The sequence below is a fragment of the Ranitomeya variabilis genome, chromosome 3 (assembly GCF_051348905.1).
Source record: "Ranitomeya variabilis isolate aRanVar5 chromosome 3, aRanVar5.hap1, whole genome shotgun sequence".
Classification (NCBI taxonomy): Eukaryota; Metazoa; Chordata; class Amphibia; order Anura; family Dendrobatidae; genus Ranitomeya; species Ranitomeya variabilis.
In genome coordinates, this window is record NC_135234.1 from 208,813,183 (window position 1) to 208,830,686 (window position 17,504).

Consider the following 17,504-nt stretch of genomic DNA (forward strand, 5'->3'; position numbering starts at 1 on the left):
ACATCTTGCTTTGTATGAATTCACAAGCTTAAATGGGTTTTCTGGTCCTCTGTAAGTCAGGTATACTTGGGGTATTTGTCCCAGGAACTCTGCCGCTCCGACGACCTCTGCCAGATTGGATGAGTTGATGTCATGACCACCGGTCACTTGACCACTGAGCCCACTGATTGGCTGCAGGGTCAAGTGGCTTATAGTTTGCACATCATCTCTGCTAGTCTGGAGAGACTATAGTTCCCTAACCGTACAGACATCTGGTACTTGCAGATATTGCAGTTTCACTTTCTGCTTTGTCATGGCAGCTGCACCTTTTTGGCTGGATAAACCTAAAGATCTGATCTTAGCTCCAGGTGAAAATGGTCGATTGGTGTGTCGTGCTAATGGGAACCCTAAACCTACTATTCAGTGGATGATGAATGGAGAGCCCATCTCAGGTAGGAGAATGTGTGTAGAGGTAATAATCATTACAAATGAAGCGAGTGGCCCTGATTCATCTAGACCAAGGTTGTACGTCCGTCTTGATAAGGACTCAGGAGACATAGTGGAGTCAGAGCTGACTGAATTATTAGGAGGCTTATGCCTTAAAGGAGTTGTCTACTACTAGGACAACCACTACTGTATCTGAATGTTTGCCTCGTTAAAATAAAAATACTTACACTCACCTCCCATGTTGGCGCTGTTCCACAGGTGTCGGCACTCACGTTTCTGGGGCTCACATGAGGTTGTTACATCACTTGATCCCTGTCCCCACCTTCAAACATATAAGTAATTGCCAGGAGGTGAGCGGTCATCCGCAGCTCTCACTTCCTGTTGATTACTTATATGTCCAAAGGCAGGGACAGTGAAGCCAGCGCTGAGTGGGTGCAGTGCTCCCGTGATGTAACAACCTCACATGAACCCCGAGAACACGAGTGCCAACACCGCTGGGACGGCGCCTGCACGGGAGGGGAGTATGGGTGTTTTTGTTTAAACGGAGGCAGTCCTTTAAATTGGGAAAGGGTTGTCCTAGTAGTGGACGACCCCTTTAATGAATTAGGCGCATTTTAAAAGTATCTTGCACCTCAGTGATGTTCATCGCAAATCTTTTACTAGTTAATGTCACGTTGTGCAAAGATGTTGTGACTTTTACAAGTGCTTTACACCAGCAATGGCACAAACAGTTTGATGAATTGGGGATAATGTCTTTTAGGACAGATACAGACTGATTGGAAAGTCTGGCCAGATTTACAAAACTGATGCCAGGGCTGCAAGATATGTCATTATTTGTATACATCAATATCTTAAAGGGGTTGTGCATGATTTTCATAACAGTGTGCCGTTACTCTGTGACTGCAGACTTTTGAATCCCAACCTCACACACACTGCATGCTGTGAGGATTCTCGCCAAGCAGTCATGTCACCATAAGATTGCAATATGCATACTTGCGGCAATATTCCAACTAGACATGCACAGCATCAATCAATGCAAGTGAATTGAGCGAGCCCGTACACGTCTAGTCGGAATGGGGCCGGAAGTACGCATATCGCATACTTGGAGTCACATGACTGCTCAGTGTCTCCACTGGCACCAAAGGATCTTCGCAGCATGTGATGTGGGCACTTTTTTGTTTTTGTTTTTTTTCAAAACAGCAGGTCAGTTCTTTCATTTTTTTTAACCATTAACCCATTCTGGAATGCCCACTTTATTCTGCGCTGACAATACGTCAATGCTGAGTAAGCTATTTGCTCAGTATCGCGCAGCTGCAGGAGCAGGGAGCCGGGGGTGAGACACAGCCAAACTCCCCATAGGGAAAGCAGAAATGGTTTATTAGCATCTTTCCTGCATACAAGCTGAGCAAGCACTGTGTATATAGTGTAAGAAGCTCTGCCAGTGCTTCCTCCAGGCCCAGTGATCATGTGATTGCTGGGATTATGGAGAGAGCGGCCGCTGCTGTGCCTAGTCAGCTCTACTGTGCAGCCAGGAGTCTGAATTGTCCCTGTAACTGAGGCTAATCTACTAACCCCCATTACCGGAAAATCAGCAATGAGAAGAATGCATTGATATATTAAAATGTCCCCCAAAAGGTCTTTATGACCTTATGTAGAGAACAGTGTTTGAGATAAATGAAAAAAAAAAAGAAATGAAATAAAACTAGTAGAAAACAAACTAATTCCTGGTCTTAATAAAAAATGAAGGAAATTGGGAAAAATAGATGTATCCTTCCTATTTTTCCCCGATATCAGTAAAATAAAGTAGGAATGTACAATTGACATAAAAATATTCAGTCCCATATATCGCGATAAAAGAGGCAAAAACTATGTGAGTATCCAAACGTGAACATTTTTTAGAGCTTTCTAAAAGTGTCTGATCAGGAAGGGGGAAAATGGCTCGGTACTCAACTGGTTAAAATAATTGAGAAACTCATCAAAAAAGTGATACAGGAAAGATATATATCTTGGTACCGTGTTAGCCAGTAGATAGAAAAATGTTTAGAATTGAGAGTTCTCAGTGGTTGATACCTTTTAATGGCTAACTGAAAAGATGGTAACAAATTGCAAGCTTTCGAGACTACATATGTCTCTTCATCAGGCAAAGACTAAAACAAATTCTGAAGAATCACATATTTATGCACAACATAGCACAGAAAAAAAAAAAAACATGGATAAGACAGGTGGCATGAAGCTGAATTACCATGAGTTATAAACAGTTATGTCCATAAATGTTGGGCCAGTTCTTAGATAAGGAATGTTTTATTGTCCTCTGATTGGGGTCTGTGTTGTGATGACCCCTCATAGTCTGAGGGGCAAGTTCCTTAGTTGATGTAAAAAGACATAAATCCGTGCCACACATTCATTCCTGCAGTGAGACTGTCAAAGGTCGTCATCAGTTTATATTCCCAGACTCTTCTTCTTTAGCTTTGTAATGTAGCAGGTGATGCCTTGATATTCTAGTGGCTCTTGTAATCTGGTTTTCAATTGTTCTTGGATGGTAGCCCCGATTCAAAAAGGTCTTACTGAGGCGATCGCCTCAGTAAGACCTTTTTGAATCAGGGCTACCATCCAAGAACAATTGAAAACCAGATTACAAGAGCCACTAGAATATCAAGGAATCACCTGCTACATTACAAAGCTAAAGAAGAAAATAACCGGGTACCTCTAGTAGTTACCTACAATCCAAATCTGGAGGTGCTAAGGGGAGCTGCACGGAAATTACAACCTTTACTACAAAAAGATGCCCGCTTACAATCCATTTTCCCAGACCCCCCACTACTGTGTTTTAGGCAGCACCCAAATCTAAGAAGGATCATTGTCAAGACCTCCCTGTCCTCTCCAACAGCTGCAGGTACCTTTCCCTGCAATCAGAAAAAATGTAAAACCTGTCCATTTATAATGACCACGGACAAGATAAAGATCCCCAATTCACATCAGGACTACGAGATACCAGGTACTTTCAGCTGCGACACTTCTAATGTGGTGTACCTAATTATTTGTACTAAATGTCCAACTGGGGGTCTGTATGTGGGGGAGACAGGGCAGAAACTGAGAACAAGAATGAATTCTCACCGCCACACAATAAGAGAAAAAATAATGGATCTACCTGTGGCAATATATTTTTGTCTCCCAAATCATAGCATTATGGACATGAAATTACTTGTGTTGAAAGGTAACTTCAAAACTCAGAGAGACAGAAGAGTCTGGGAATATAAACTGATGACGACCTTTGACTGTCTCACTGCAGGAATGAATGTGTCGCATGGATTTATGTATTTTTACATCAACTAAGGAACTTGCCCCTCAGATTATGAGGGGTCATCACAACACAGACCCCAATCAGAGGACACTAAAACAATCCTTATCTAAGAACTGGCCCAACATTTATGGACATAACTGTTTATCACTCATGGTAATTCTGCTTCATGTCACCTATCTTATCCATTGTTTTTTGTTTTTTTGGTGTGCTATGTTGTGCATAAATATGTGATTCTTCAAGAATTTTTCTTAGTCTATGCCTGATGAAGAGACCTGTGTAGTCTCGAAAGCTTGCAATTTGTTACCATCTTTTCAGTTAGCCATTAAAAGGTATCAACCACTGAGCACTCTCAATTCTAAACATTTTTCAAAAAAGTGAGTAATGTATGCAGCATTTTTCATGTAGAAAGAAGGCAGCAAATACGCTAAGTGTGAACATAACCTCACCCCTTCTTAGCACCCCATTTCTACATAGTCTTGTGGGACAAATTAGGATGAGTGTTACTAGTGCCCTCTAGTGGTGATCTGATGAAAGTAAGATGTAATAGACTTTTTTCTTCTTTTTTTTCGGCGCTCTCCAAGGTACTTGAAGAAAATAGTGAAATGAGTTGACTCAAAGTGATAATTTTACTAACACTCATACACCTATTTCCATAAAATTCACAATGTTATTTGTTTTCAATTGAATGATGTATTCTCCAGTGCTGTGAGTCATTATCCAAAAATCCACATTTAGCTTTGTATTACTTGCCTTAGTTTTTTCAATTGTGATTGTGCAGCCCATTCTTTGTTTTCCTTTCTGTATCATGTAGCAACAGATCCAAACCCCAATTTTGAAGTTGCTGGTGATACGATCATCTTTCGGGAAGTGCAGAGTGGAAACAGTGCAGTATTTCAGTGCAACGCATCCAATGCTCACGGCTACCTGTTGGCTAATGCCTTCATCAACATCCTTGGTAAGGCAACACACTGTTACTTGTCATTATTTTTGTGACTGGCAGCTCACATTCTGTTTTAACACTAAAGATCCAAGTCATTATAGCATTTGTGCCCTTTTTGTGTCTAGTTTTGGTGTTTTTAGGATCTTTTTGATTCAAGACTTATTCTTTTCTTTTTTTTTTGCGGTTTTAAGTATGCTTTATGTGAATATGCCTTTTTATGTTTGTCATAATAGAGTGGATTTAGGGTTTCCAGATATTTTTGGCTTATTCATCAGCTGCAACTTTTGCAGATCCTCCTTTGCAGTGAATCCTTGTACATATAAAAACATTTTGCACTAAGGCTTGAGCTACACAACAGCTTTGTCTGCGACACTACATCGCAGCACAATACAAGTGAATGGAATTGCCTTGTGACCCCCCTCAGGGTATTGAAACCTCAACAAGTAGGTCATAAGAAGTCCATCCATATTGGAATTTTTGCAATGTACTTGTCGCAGTACCCTCAGGGTTGCAATGTGACCCCAATCTTTTGCATTGCACAGCAATGTAGCAGGGACACTTAGCGACCTTTGGTCATGAAACAGGTATCGCTGCTACTGTCGCTGTGTAGCCCCAACCTAAAAGGATAAAAGGAAGGTTACAACACAAAAATAAAGAACATTTTTGATTTTGTGCGAAACACGTAATGTGCAATATTTTTCAAGATTATGTCTCTAAAAAGTCAACTAATAGACAATGCAAAAAAAGTGATTTAAAAAATTTACAAATGATGAATTAGGCTCAGTCTTTTAAGTTACATTTCTGTAAAACTACTCTGTATTCTGTCTCTGGAAGACGCATTGAGCATCAGGGCCTGTACTGTGTTGGGCAAAGTGTATGATACCTACTGTACACCTTGGTTTACCTTTAGCGCTAGTACCATCTGGGCATACATCATGGCGATAAAAATATTACTACATTCATCTGGAATTGCTTGGCTGATTCATCAAACATCAGTCTTGATTATTTGGCACCTATTCAGGGGCATAACGACTGCAGCTACGACTGGGCCCTGACTCACATCCAGCTGAAGTGTAGTGCGGTGGCACAGACCCACCCACATCGGCATACATGTGACCGGGGGCGCATGGCTGTGACGTCATGCGCGTCCGTTACATGGTGAAGTCAGCTGTAAGCTTTACAAAAGAAGGGGAGCGGATGGGATGTGAGTAGTGATGAGCGAGTATACTCGTTACTCGAGATTTGTATTTTTTAGTGCTCGGAGATTTAGTTTTCATCACCGCAGCTGAATGATTTACAGCTGCTAGCCAGCATAAGTACATGTGGGGGTTGCCTGGTTGCTAGGGAATCCCCACATGTAATCAAGCTGGCTAACAGATGTAAATCATTCAGCTGCGGCAATGAAAAATAAATCTCCGAGCACTTACAAATACTCAGAGGACACCCAAGCATGCTCGAGAAATCTCGAGTAACGAGTATATTCGCTCCTCACTAGATGTAAGTATTTATTTATTTAAATAAGTGGCCATACTACTACATGTGTGACCATGGGCTGTGCATTATACTTTATGGAGGACTATTGGCTGTGCATTATACTACATTGGTGACTATGGGCTGTGCATTATACTATTTGGGTGACTATGGACTCTACATTATGCTACATGTATGGCTATTGGGGTGCATTATTCTTTATGGATGACTGAGGTGTGCATTATACTTTATGGAGGACTATGGGTTGTACATTATACTTTATGGAGGACTATGAGCTGTGTATTATACTACAAGGATTACTATGGGGAGTGTATTATACAGTGGGTGCAGAAAGTATTCAGACCCCTTTAAATTTTTCACTCTTTGTTTAATTGCAGCCATTTGGTAAATTCAAGAAAGTTCTTTTTTCACATTAATGTACACTCTGCACCCCATCTTGACTGAAAAAAACAGAAATGTAGACATTTTTGCAAATTTAATAAAAAAGAAAAAGTGAACTATCACATGGTCAAAAGTATCCAGACCCTTTGCTCAGACACTCATATTTAAGTCACATGCTGTCCATTTCCTTGTGATCCTCCTTGAGATGGTTCTACTCTTTCATTGCAGGCCAGCTGTGTTTAATTAAGCTTATAGGACTTGATTTGGAAAAGCACACACATGTCTATATAAGTCCTCACAGCTTACAGTGCATGTCAAACCAAATGAGAATCATGAGGTCAAAGGAACTGGCCAAGGAGCTCAGAGACAGAATTGTGGCAAGGCACAGATCCGGCCAAGGTTATAACAGAATATCTGCAGTACTCAAGGTTCCATAATCCTTAAATGGAAGAAGTTTGGGACCACCAGAAGTCTTCCTAGACTTGGCCATCCAGCCAAACTGAGCAATCGTGGGAGAAGAGCCTTGGTGAGAGAGGTAAAGAAGAACACCAAGATCACTGTGGCTGAGCTCCAGAGATGCAGTAGGGAGATGGGAGAAAGTTCCACAAAGTCAACTATCACTGAAGCCCTCCACCAGTCGGGCCTTTATGGCAGAGTGGCCCGACGGAAGCCTCTCCTCAGTGCAAGACTTATGAAAGCCCGCATAGTTTGCTAAAAAACACATGAAGGACTCCCAGACTATGAGAAATAAGATTCTCTGGTCTGATAAGATGAAGATAGACCTTTTTGGTGATAATTCTAAGCAGTATGTGTGGAGAACACAAGGCACTACTCATCACCTGCCCAATACAATCCCCACAGTTAAACATGGTGGTGGCAGCATCATGCTATGGGGTTGTTTTTCAGCTGCAGGGACTGGACGACTGGTTGTCATTGAAGGAAACATGAATGCGGCCAAGTACAGAGATATCCTGGATGAAAATCTCTGCCAGAGTGCTCTGGACCTCAGACTTGGTTCACCTTCCAACAAGACAATGACCCTAAGCACACAGCTAAAATAACAAAGGAGTGGCTTCAGAACAACTCTGTGACCATTCTTGACTGGCCCAGCCAGAGCCCTGACCTGAACCCAATTGAGCATCTCTGGAGAGACCTGAAAATGGCTGCCACCAATGTTCACCATCCAACCTGACGGAACTGGAGAGGATCTGCAAGAAAGAATGGCAGAGGATCCTCAAATGCAGGTGTGAAAAACTTGTTGCATCATTCCCAAGAAGACTCATGGCTGTATCAGCTCAAAAGGGTGATTCTACTCAATACTGAGCAAAGGGTCTGAATAGTTATGGCCATGTGCTATTTCAGGTTTTTATTTTTTAATAAATTTGCAAAAATTACTACATTTCTGTTTTTTTTTCAGTCAAGATGGGGTGCAGAGTGTACATTAATGAGAAAAAAATTAACTTTTTTGAATTTACCAAATGGCTGCAATGAAACAAAGAGTGAAACATTTAAAGGGGTATGAATACTTTCCGTACCCACTGTATGTCAGTGTATTGTCATAAGTTATATTGTATCTAGTTATATGTATTAAAGATGTAACCGTGTTGTTTCTGCATTGATGGGCTATTTAGTACAAATGTCTGATCTATGCACTGTATATTCTCACTGTAGATGTTCCATCACGAGTTCTGGGCCCTCGCAATCAACTAATAAGAGTTATTGAGTACAACAGAACTCAACTAGACTGTCCGTTTTTTGGCTCTCCTATTCCTACACTTCGATGGTGAGAATTCATTGTATTAATGTTAATATAGTTCAAGGTGCATTACCAATTTGTTTGACATTGCTATACCTTCACATGTGCAGGTTTAAGAACGGACAGGGCAGTAACCTGGATGGAGGAAATTACCGAGTACATGAGAATGGTACCCTAGAGATTAGTATTGTAAGGAAGGAGGACCAAGGCAAATACACCTGTGTTGCTACCAACATCCTTGGAAATGCTGAAAATACTGTGCGGCTGGAGGTGAAAGGTAGAATTGCAAAAATGTCTTATCTCTTGTTACTGTACTTGTGTATATTATGTCACTTTTCTCTTATTTGATTTGTTTAGACCAATTAGGCCTTTCATATTCGTTGTATATACCAGGAAATTCCTCTGATATATAATACTGTGCAAAGGTTGTAGCATGATGTGGATAAAAATGCTGAAAAATATACGTAAATGCTTTCAAAACTCTAAATGTTAATAGTTTATTTTTATCAAATAACAAAGTGAAAAGAGAAAACAAAATCAAGTATATATTTGGTGTGACCACCTTTTACCTTCAAAGCAGAATCAATTTTTTTTAGGTACACTTGCACACCGTTTTAAGAGTAACATCTTGGAGAAATATCCACAGATCTTCTGTGGGTGTCGGCTTTACAAAATCCTTCTCCCTCTTCATGTAATTCCAGCAAGACTCATTGATGTTGAGATCAGGGCTTTGTAGGAGCCATATTATCACTTCCAAGAGTCCTTCCAAGAAGGACTCCATGTTGTTCTTTACGCTGAAAATAGTTCTTAATGACATTGGCTGTATGTATGGGTCGTTGTCCTGTTGCAGATTAAACTTGGTCCATCACATGCATTCCCGTTGGTATTGCATATTGGATCATTATCTGGCTGTATTTCTCAGTATTGAGGACTGCAGACGCAGTGGTTGCCCATCTTAGTGCAGTTGTTAAAAGACACATAATGCTGACAACCCTTCATTATCAGGAGATTCTATCAGTTCCATCAGCTCAGGACATACAGTAGCTACACCCATCTACTGTTTTGAAAAGTCTGTCCAGAAGTGGTCTTTATGGAAAAACTATGGCCTAAAGCCTTATCTTTCACATGGAAACAAGGCCAAGAAAGCTCCCGAGATATGTGTCAACTGAGGAGAGCTGTATTACACATACCTCAGTCAGTAGCCAGGAGCACGGCTATGATTTGTGAAGAAATATATCTATTCCTTGCTGATCATAAAGAAGGTTATCTCCAGCTTCATCCCCTTCAATGTTTATTTGATTTCCTGTTGGGCGCAGTCAGCCTTTGTGCACTATTACAAAGCTGTGAGACTGACAAAGGAGAAGCTTGACGTCTCCTCACCAAGCATAATGTAGGTTAAAACATATTTTTTCACTTATGACAGCACTGCTTCCATCTAACTGAGATATACAGCTCTTGTCTGTTATATGTATCTCAAGAGCAGTATATCTTCAGTCTGTAGCCCATGCTGACATCAGGGACGCCATTTTATCTAATTCTCGGAGAATCACTTTAAGCTGTATGTCTTCAGTCTGCAGTCTGCAGACAGTACTGTCACATGACTAGGGCGGGCTGCATCTTAAATTACACCAAGGATGCCATTTTAGCTCATTGTTAGAGAACCACTTTAACTTTGCATTAAAACATAGGAACTGAGGGGCAGCAAAAAGGCAGCAGCTGCTCTGGACTGATGAGTTAAAAGGAATTTTGTGAGCTGAAGATCTGGAGAGTGGTACGATAATGAGTGCCTGCAGACAACAGTGAAACAGCTGGAGGTTCCTTGCAAGTTTGGAGCTGCATGTCAGGAAATGGACTTGAGTTTTTGGTCAGGATTAATCGTATTCCTCAATCCTAAGAAGTACAGGCAGATACTTATCCATCATGTAACCAGGGAGGTGTCTGAATGGCTCCATACTTTCTGCAGCAGGTCAACAAGCCCAGACATACAGCCAGTGTCATTAAGAGCTATTTGCAGCTTAAAAAAAAGCAAAAAGTCCTTGAGGTGATGATATGGCCCAACAAAGCTATCATCCAGTCTGTGTGGGACAACATGAGGAGGCAGGAGGATTTGTGCAGGCCTACATCCAAATCCTGATCTGTGGTTAGCTCTCTATGATGTTTGAAACAACCTGTTTAAGGGCTTGACATTGACTTTCAGGATTGCCATTTCCAATAGGCAGCGCTAGCTTTCCTTGTCGTCTTCTCTTGCATATTTGCCTCATGCTGAAATGTCTTTTTTTTTTGGGGGGGGGTGGTGGAATTTTAACATTAACCCCTTCACGACCTTAGATGTTTACATACGTCCAGGTTGGGATATGCTTACTGACTTTAAATGTATGGATACTTCCAGACGATTTTGTGCACACAGGAGCTGTGCATGCTCAATTGCCGCTGGGCATTCAGCTGACATGACATGGCAGTTTAACCCTCTAAATGCTGCAATCAATATTGATTGTAGCATTTAGAAGGCAGTGAGAGGGAGCTCCCTCTGCCCTCCAATCGGTGCCCCCGCAACGTCATCACGAGGGGGCCGATCATTGCAATGGTGATCCAATGTCATCATGATGACATCCGGGTCACCAGGGCTAGCAAGTTAGTTAGATCATGTGCAGTGCATGATCTGTCTTACTTGTGTCAGTGCAGAACTGACAGTTATAAAACAGAGCAATGTTGTTGTTAAAAAAGAAAATTGGAAAAACTATTTTGTAATATATTTGTAGTATATATATATATATATATATATATATATATATATATATATATATATATATATATATATATATATATATATATATATATATATATACTGTATATGGTGGGCCATTTATATGGATTCACCTGGGTGGGCCATTTATGAGGTTGGATCCAAAATGGCCGTCTTCAAAATGACCGCCATGGTCACCACCCATCTTGAAAAGTTTTACCCCTCCCATATACTAATGTGAAAAGTATATCAGTACCACCAATCAAAAGGATATATTTGTCAAAGCAGGGTGTCATTAATAAGTCAATAAAAATTAACTTTTAATAAATATTATTTAAAAATGGTAACCATTAGTAACCAAACAAAAAAGGGACTCACAAGAAAAAAACATCCATAGGAATGCCTAAATAAAACACATACCCCAGAGATATAGAGAGTGTATAATCAAATGATATCCGTCTCCGGGGAACCCGATCTCTCACCACATGAGATCTTTAGGTATACAATACCCTTCAGTCCTATATTCCATATCAGCAATATATCCAAATTGCAGGAATCACGACCGAAATATAAATTGGAACGATCTCACCTCTTTCTTTCTTCCTTCAGTATGGATGAGATCACCCGGCATTGGCACTGTATCCGAGGGGGGGGCAATTTTCGCCACACACTAACCCACGCTGCCAATGAAAAGATCAACCCCAAAATAGACCATGCATTTCCCTACGCGTTTCGTTTGTCAACTCATCAGGGGAAAAGAAGGGATACAAAATGACCTCCCCAACTTTCTAGGAGGATTTAGCTGCGGGGTACAGAGATTTATTAAAAGTTAATTTTTATTGACTTATTAATCACACCCTGCTTTGACAAACATATACTAATGTGCCACAAACAGGAAGTTGATATCACCAACCACTCCCATTTTTTTTAGGTGTATCCATATAAATATAAATGGCCCACCCTGTGTGTATGTATGTATGTATATATATATATATATATATATATATATATATATATATATATATATATATATATATATATATATATATATATACATACATACACACACACACACAGTGTCTTGCGAACGTATTCGGCCCACTGGAACTTTTCAACCTTTTCCCACATATCATGCTTCACACATAAAGATACCAAATGTAAATTTTTGGTGAGGAATCAACAACAAGTGGAACACAATTGTGAAGTTGAATGAAATTTACTGGTTATTTTAACTTTTTGTGAAAATTCAAAAACTGAAAAGTGGGGCGTGCAATATTATTCGGCCCCTTTACTTTCAGTGCAGCAAACTCACTCCAGAAGTTCATTGTGGATCTCTGAATGATCCAATGTGTCCTAATGATGATAAATATAATCCACCTGTGTGTAATCACATCTCCGTATAAATGCACCTGCTTTGTGATAGTCTCAGGGTTCTGTTTGAAGCACAGAGAGCATCATGAAGACCAACAGGCAGGTCCGTGATACTGTTGTGGAGAAGTTTAAAGCCGGATTTGGATACCGAATGATTTCCAAAACTTTAAACATCCCAAGGAGAACTTTGCAAGCGATCATATTGAAATGGAAGGAGTATCATACCACTGCAAATCTACCAAGACCCGGCCGTCCCTCTAAACTTTCATCTCAAAGAAGGAGAAGACTGATCAGAGATTAAGCCAAGAGGCCCATGATCACTCTGTATGAACTGCAGAGATCTACAGCTGAGGTGGGACAGTCTGTCCATAGGACAACAATCAGTCTTAGGCCTCTTTCACACTTCAGTTGTTTGGCGTCAGTCTAAATCCGCCATTTTCCTCAAAAAACGGATACGTTTTTTTTTTTCGACGGATCCGCTTTTTTCCCCATAGACTTACATTAGCGACGGATTGTGACGGATGGTCGTCCGTTCCATCCGTCATGCGACGGATCCGTCAAAATTTGGCGGACGTCATCTAGACATTGACGGTCATAGCAACGTTTTTTGTCTGCGTTGAAATGGCGGATCGCGGCGGATCCGTCGCGTCCGTCATTTCATAGAATGGCCACCTATGGGCGACGGATCCGTCGCGACCGTCATTTCGGCGGATCCGTCGCCTCAATCCGTTTTTTTTATTTTTTTCAATTGCGCATGCTCCAAAAAGTATATACAACCCCCGAGTAACGGATCCGTCAAAAAAACGGATCCGTTACATCCGTTTTTTCAACTATTGTGACGGATCCGTCGATCCGTCATTATGTCGGAAGTGACTGACGCCAAAAAACTGAAGTGTGAAAGAAGCCTTACACTGCACAAATCTGGCCTTTATGGAAGAGTGGCAAGAAGAAAGCCATTTCTCAAAGATATCCATAAAAAGTGTTGTTTAAAGTTTGCAACAAGCCACCTGGGAGACACCAAACATGTGAAAGAGGGTCTCTGGTCAGATGAAACCAAGATCAAACTTTTTGGCATCAATGCAAAACGATATGTTTGGCATAAAGGCAACACAGCTCATCACCCTGAGCACACCATCCCCACTGTCAAACGTGGTGGCAGCAACATGGTTTGGGCCTGCTTTTCTTCAGCAGGGACCGGGAAGATGGTTAAAATTGATGGGAAGATGGATGGAGCCAAATACAGGACCATTCTTGAAGAAAACCTGTTGGAGTCTGCAAAAGACCTGAGACTGGGATGGAGATTTGTCTTCCAACAAGACAATGATCCCAAACATAAAGCAAAATCTACAATGGAATGGTTCACAAATAAACATATCCAGGTGTTAGAATGGCCAAGTCAAAGTCCAGACCTCAATCCAATCGAGAATCTGTGGAAAGAGCTGAAAACTGCTGTTAACAAACGATCTCCATCAAACCTCACTGAGCTCAAGTTGTTTGCCACTGAAGAATAGGGAAGAATTTCAGCTCTCGATGTACAAAACTGATGGAGACATACCCCAAGCGACTTGCAGCTGTAATCGCAGCAAAAGGTGGCGCAACAAAGTATTAAGTTAAAGGGGCCGAATAATATTGCACGCCCCACTTTTCAGTTTTTGATTCTCCACAAAAATTTAAAATAACCAATAAATTTCGTTCAACTTCACAATTGTGTTCCACCTGTTGTTGATTCTTCACCAAAAATTTACATTTAGTATCTTTGTTTGAAGCATGATATGTGGGAAAAGGTTGAAAAGTTTCATGGGGCCGAATACTTCTGTATGTATGTATGTATGTATGTATAAATATATATATGTGTGTATATATATATATATATATATATATATATATATATGAGGAACAGCACCAGGAGAAATACCTTAAAGCGTGCACGTGGTCAGGGGACCAGCATTGCAATGGCCTTCCAGACAGTAAACCTGGCGTGGCACAGGGCATTAAGGTAATTTTTTTTACATCTTTTTGTGCTGTTTCCCTTTTTGTTTACTATATATATATATATATATATATATATATATATATATATATATATATACAGTGCCTACAAGTAGTATTCAACCCCCTGCAGATTTAGCAGGTTTAATAAGATGCAAATAAGTTAGAGCCTTCAAACTTCAAACAAGAGCAGGATTTATTAACAGATGCATAAATCTTACAAACCAAAAAGTTTTGTTGCTCAGTTAAATTTTTATAAATTTTAAACATAAAAGTGTGGGTCAATTATTATTCAACCCCTAGGTTTAATATTTTGTGGAATAACCTTTGTTTGCAATTACAGCTAATAATCGTCTTTTCTAAGACCTGATCAAGCCGGCACAGGTCTCTGGAGTTATCTTGGCCCACTCCTCCATGCAGATCTTCTCCAAGTTATCTAGGTTCTTTGGGTGTCTCATGTGGACTTTAATCTTGAGCTCCTTCCACAAGTTTTCAATTGGGTTAAGGTCAGGAGACTGACTAGGCCACTGCAACACCTTGATTTTTTGCCTCTTGAACCAGGCCTTGGTTTTCTTGGCTGTGTGCTTTGGGTCGTTGTCTTGTTGGAAGATGAAATGACGACCCATCTTAAGATCCTTGATGGAGGAGAGGAGGTTCTTGGCCAAAATCTCCAGGTAGGCCGTGCTATCCATCTTCCCATGGATGCGGACCAGATGGCCAGGCCCCTTGGCTGAGAAACAGCCCCACAGCATGATGCTGCCACCACCATGCTTGACTGTAGGGATGGTATTCTTGGGGTCGTATGCAGTGCCATCCAGTCTCCAAACGTCACGTGTGTGGTTGGCACCAAAGATCTCGATCTTGGTCTCATCAGACCAGAGAACCTTGAACCAGTCAGTCTCAGAATCCTCCAAGTGATCATGAGCAAACTGTAGACGAGCCTTGACATGACGCTTTGAAAGTAAAGGTACCTTACGGGCTTGTCTGGAACGGAGACCATTGCGGTGGAGTACGTTACTTATGGTATTGACTGAAACCAATGTCCCCACTGCCATGAGATCTTCCCGGAGCTCCTTCCTTGTTGTCCTTGGGTTAGCCTTGACTCTTCGGACAAGCCTGGCCTCGGCACGGGAGGAAACTTTCAAAGGCTGTCCAGGCCGTGGAAGGCTAACAGTAGTTCCATAAGCCTTCCACTTCCGGATGATGCTCCCAACAGTGGAGACAGGTAGGCCCAACTCCTTGGAAAGGGTTTTGTACCCCTTGCCAGCCTTGTGACCCTCCACGATCTTGTCTCTGATGACCTTGGAATTCTCCTTTGTCTTTCCCATGTTGACCATGTTTGAGTGCTGTTCACAAGTTTGGGGAGGGTCTTAAATAGTCAGAAAAGGCTGGAAAAAGAGATAATTAATCCAAACATGTGAAGCTCATTGTTCTTTGTGCCTGAACTACTTCTTAATACTTTAGGGGAACCAAACAGAATTCTGGTGGGTTGAGGGGTTGAATAATAAATGACCCTCTGAAACAACTTTTCACAATTTAAAAAAAAAAATAAACAAAGAAATAACATTCTTTTTTGCTGCAGTGCATTTCACACTTCCAGGCTGATCTACAGTCCAAATGTCACAATGCCAAGTTAATTCCAAATGTGTAAACCTGCTAAATCTGCAGGGGGTTGAATACTACTTGTAGGCACTGTATATATATATATATATATATATATATATATATATATATATACACACTCACCGGCCACTTTATTAGGTACACCTGTCCAACTTCTTGTTAACACTTAATTTCTAATCAGCCAATCACATGGCGGCAACTCAGTGCATTTAGGCATGTAGACATGGTCAAGACAATCTCCTTCAGTTCAAACCGAGCATCAGTATGGGGAAGAAAGGTGATTTGAGTGCCTTTGAACGTGGCATGGTTGTTGGTGCCAGAAGGGCTGGTCTGAGTATTTCAGAAATTGCTGATCTACTGGGATTTTCACGCACAACCATCTCTAGGGTTTACAGAGAATGGTCCGAAAAAGAAAAAAAATCCAGTGAGCGGCAGTTCTGTGGGCGGAAATGCCTTGTTGATGCCAGAGGTCAGAGGAGAATGGGCAGACTGGTTCGAGCTGATAGAAAGGCAACAGTGACTCAAATCGCCACCCGTTACAACCAAGGTAGGCCTAAGAGCATCTCTGAACGCACAGTGCGTCGAACTTTGAGGCAGATGGGCTACAGCAGCAGAAGACCACACCGGGTACCACTCCTTTCAGCTAAGAACAGGAAACTGAGGCTACAATTTGTACAAGCTCATCGAAATTGGACAGTAGAAGATTGGAAAAACGTTGCTTGGTCTGATGAGTCTCGATTTCTGCTGCGACATTCGGATGGTAGGGTCAGAATTTGGCGTAAACAACATGAAAGCATGGATCCATCCTGCCTTGTATGGAGCATCTTTGGGATGTGCAGCCGACAAATCTGCGGCAACTGTGTGATGCCATCATGTCAATATGGACCAAAATCTCTGAGGAATGCTTCCAGCACCTTGTTGAATCTATGCCACGAAGAATTGAGGCAGTTCTGAAGGCAAAAGGGGGTCCAACCCGTTACTAGCATGGTGTACCTAATAAAGTGGCCGGTGAGTGTATATATATATATATATATATATATATATATATATATATATATATATATATATATATATATATATATATATATACATACATATATATATACTAGATGGTAGACCGATTCTAACACATCAGGTATTCTAGAATATCTATGTCCATGTAGTATATTGCCCAGCCACGTAGTATATTGCCCAGTGACATAGTATATTGCCCATGCATGTAGGATAGCTGCGGAGACACCATCACGTGTTTCTCAACGCAAGCAGTGAATAGCCAGGCCTTTCCCCGGGAAGGAACAACCACGGGAAGGGCAGCATCCAATAAAGGAAAACATCCAATACAGGAAAACCACCTATGCCAAGCATGGTATCCATCCACAGACAGCTGTTTCCGGGTGTTTGCCCCTCATCAGTGTGGAGTAGGAATCTGGCTATTAGGAGCAGTGCCTAGTAAAAGGCTGTAAAGGAACAGATGATTGGCCTC

At 41.2% G+C, this 17,504-nt stretch overlaps 1 protein-coding gene across 13 annotated transcripts in view; it reads left to right on the plus strand.

Annotated features, from left to right (window-relative positions):
- Nucleotides 1-17,504, plus strand: part of NFASC (neurofascin) — a 181,264-nt gene that overhangs the window by 95,255 nt on the left and 68,505 nt on the right. For all 13 annotated transcript variants that reach the window (XM_077295075.1, XM_077295082.1, XM_077295071.1 and 10 more), the window contains 4 exons: nucleotides 300-431; nucleotides 4,539-4,682; nucleotides 8,211-8,322; nucleotides 8,406-8,572. In XM_077295075.1, the coding sequence (XP_077151190.1) occupies nucleotides 300-431; nucleotides 4,539-4,682; nucleotides 8,211-8,322; nucleotides 8,406-8,572 (555 nt within the window). The remainder of the gene's footprint in view (nucleotides 1-299; nucleotides 432-4,538; nucleotides 4,683-8,210; nucleotides 8,323-8,405; nucleotides 8,573-17,504) is intronic.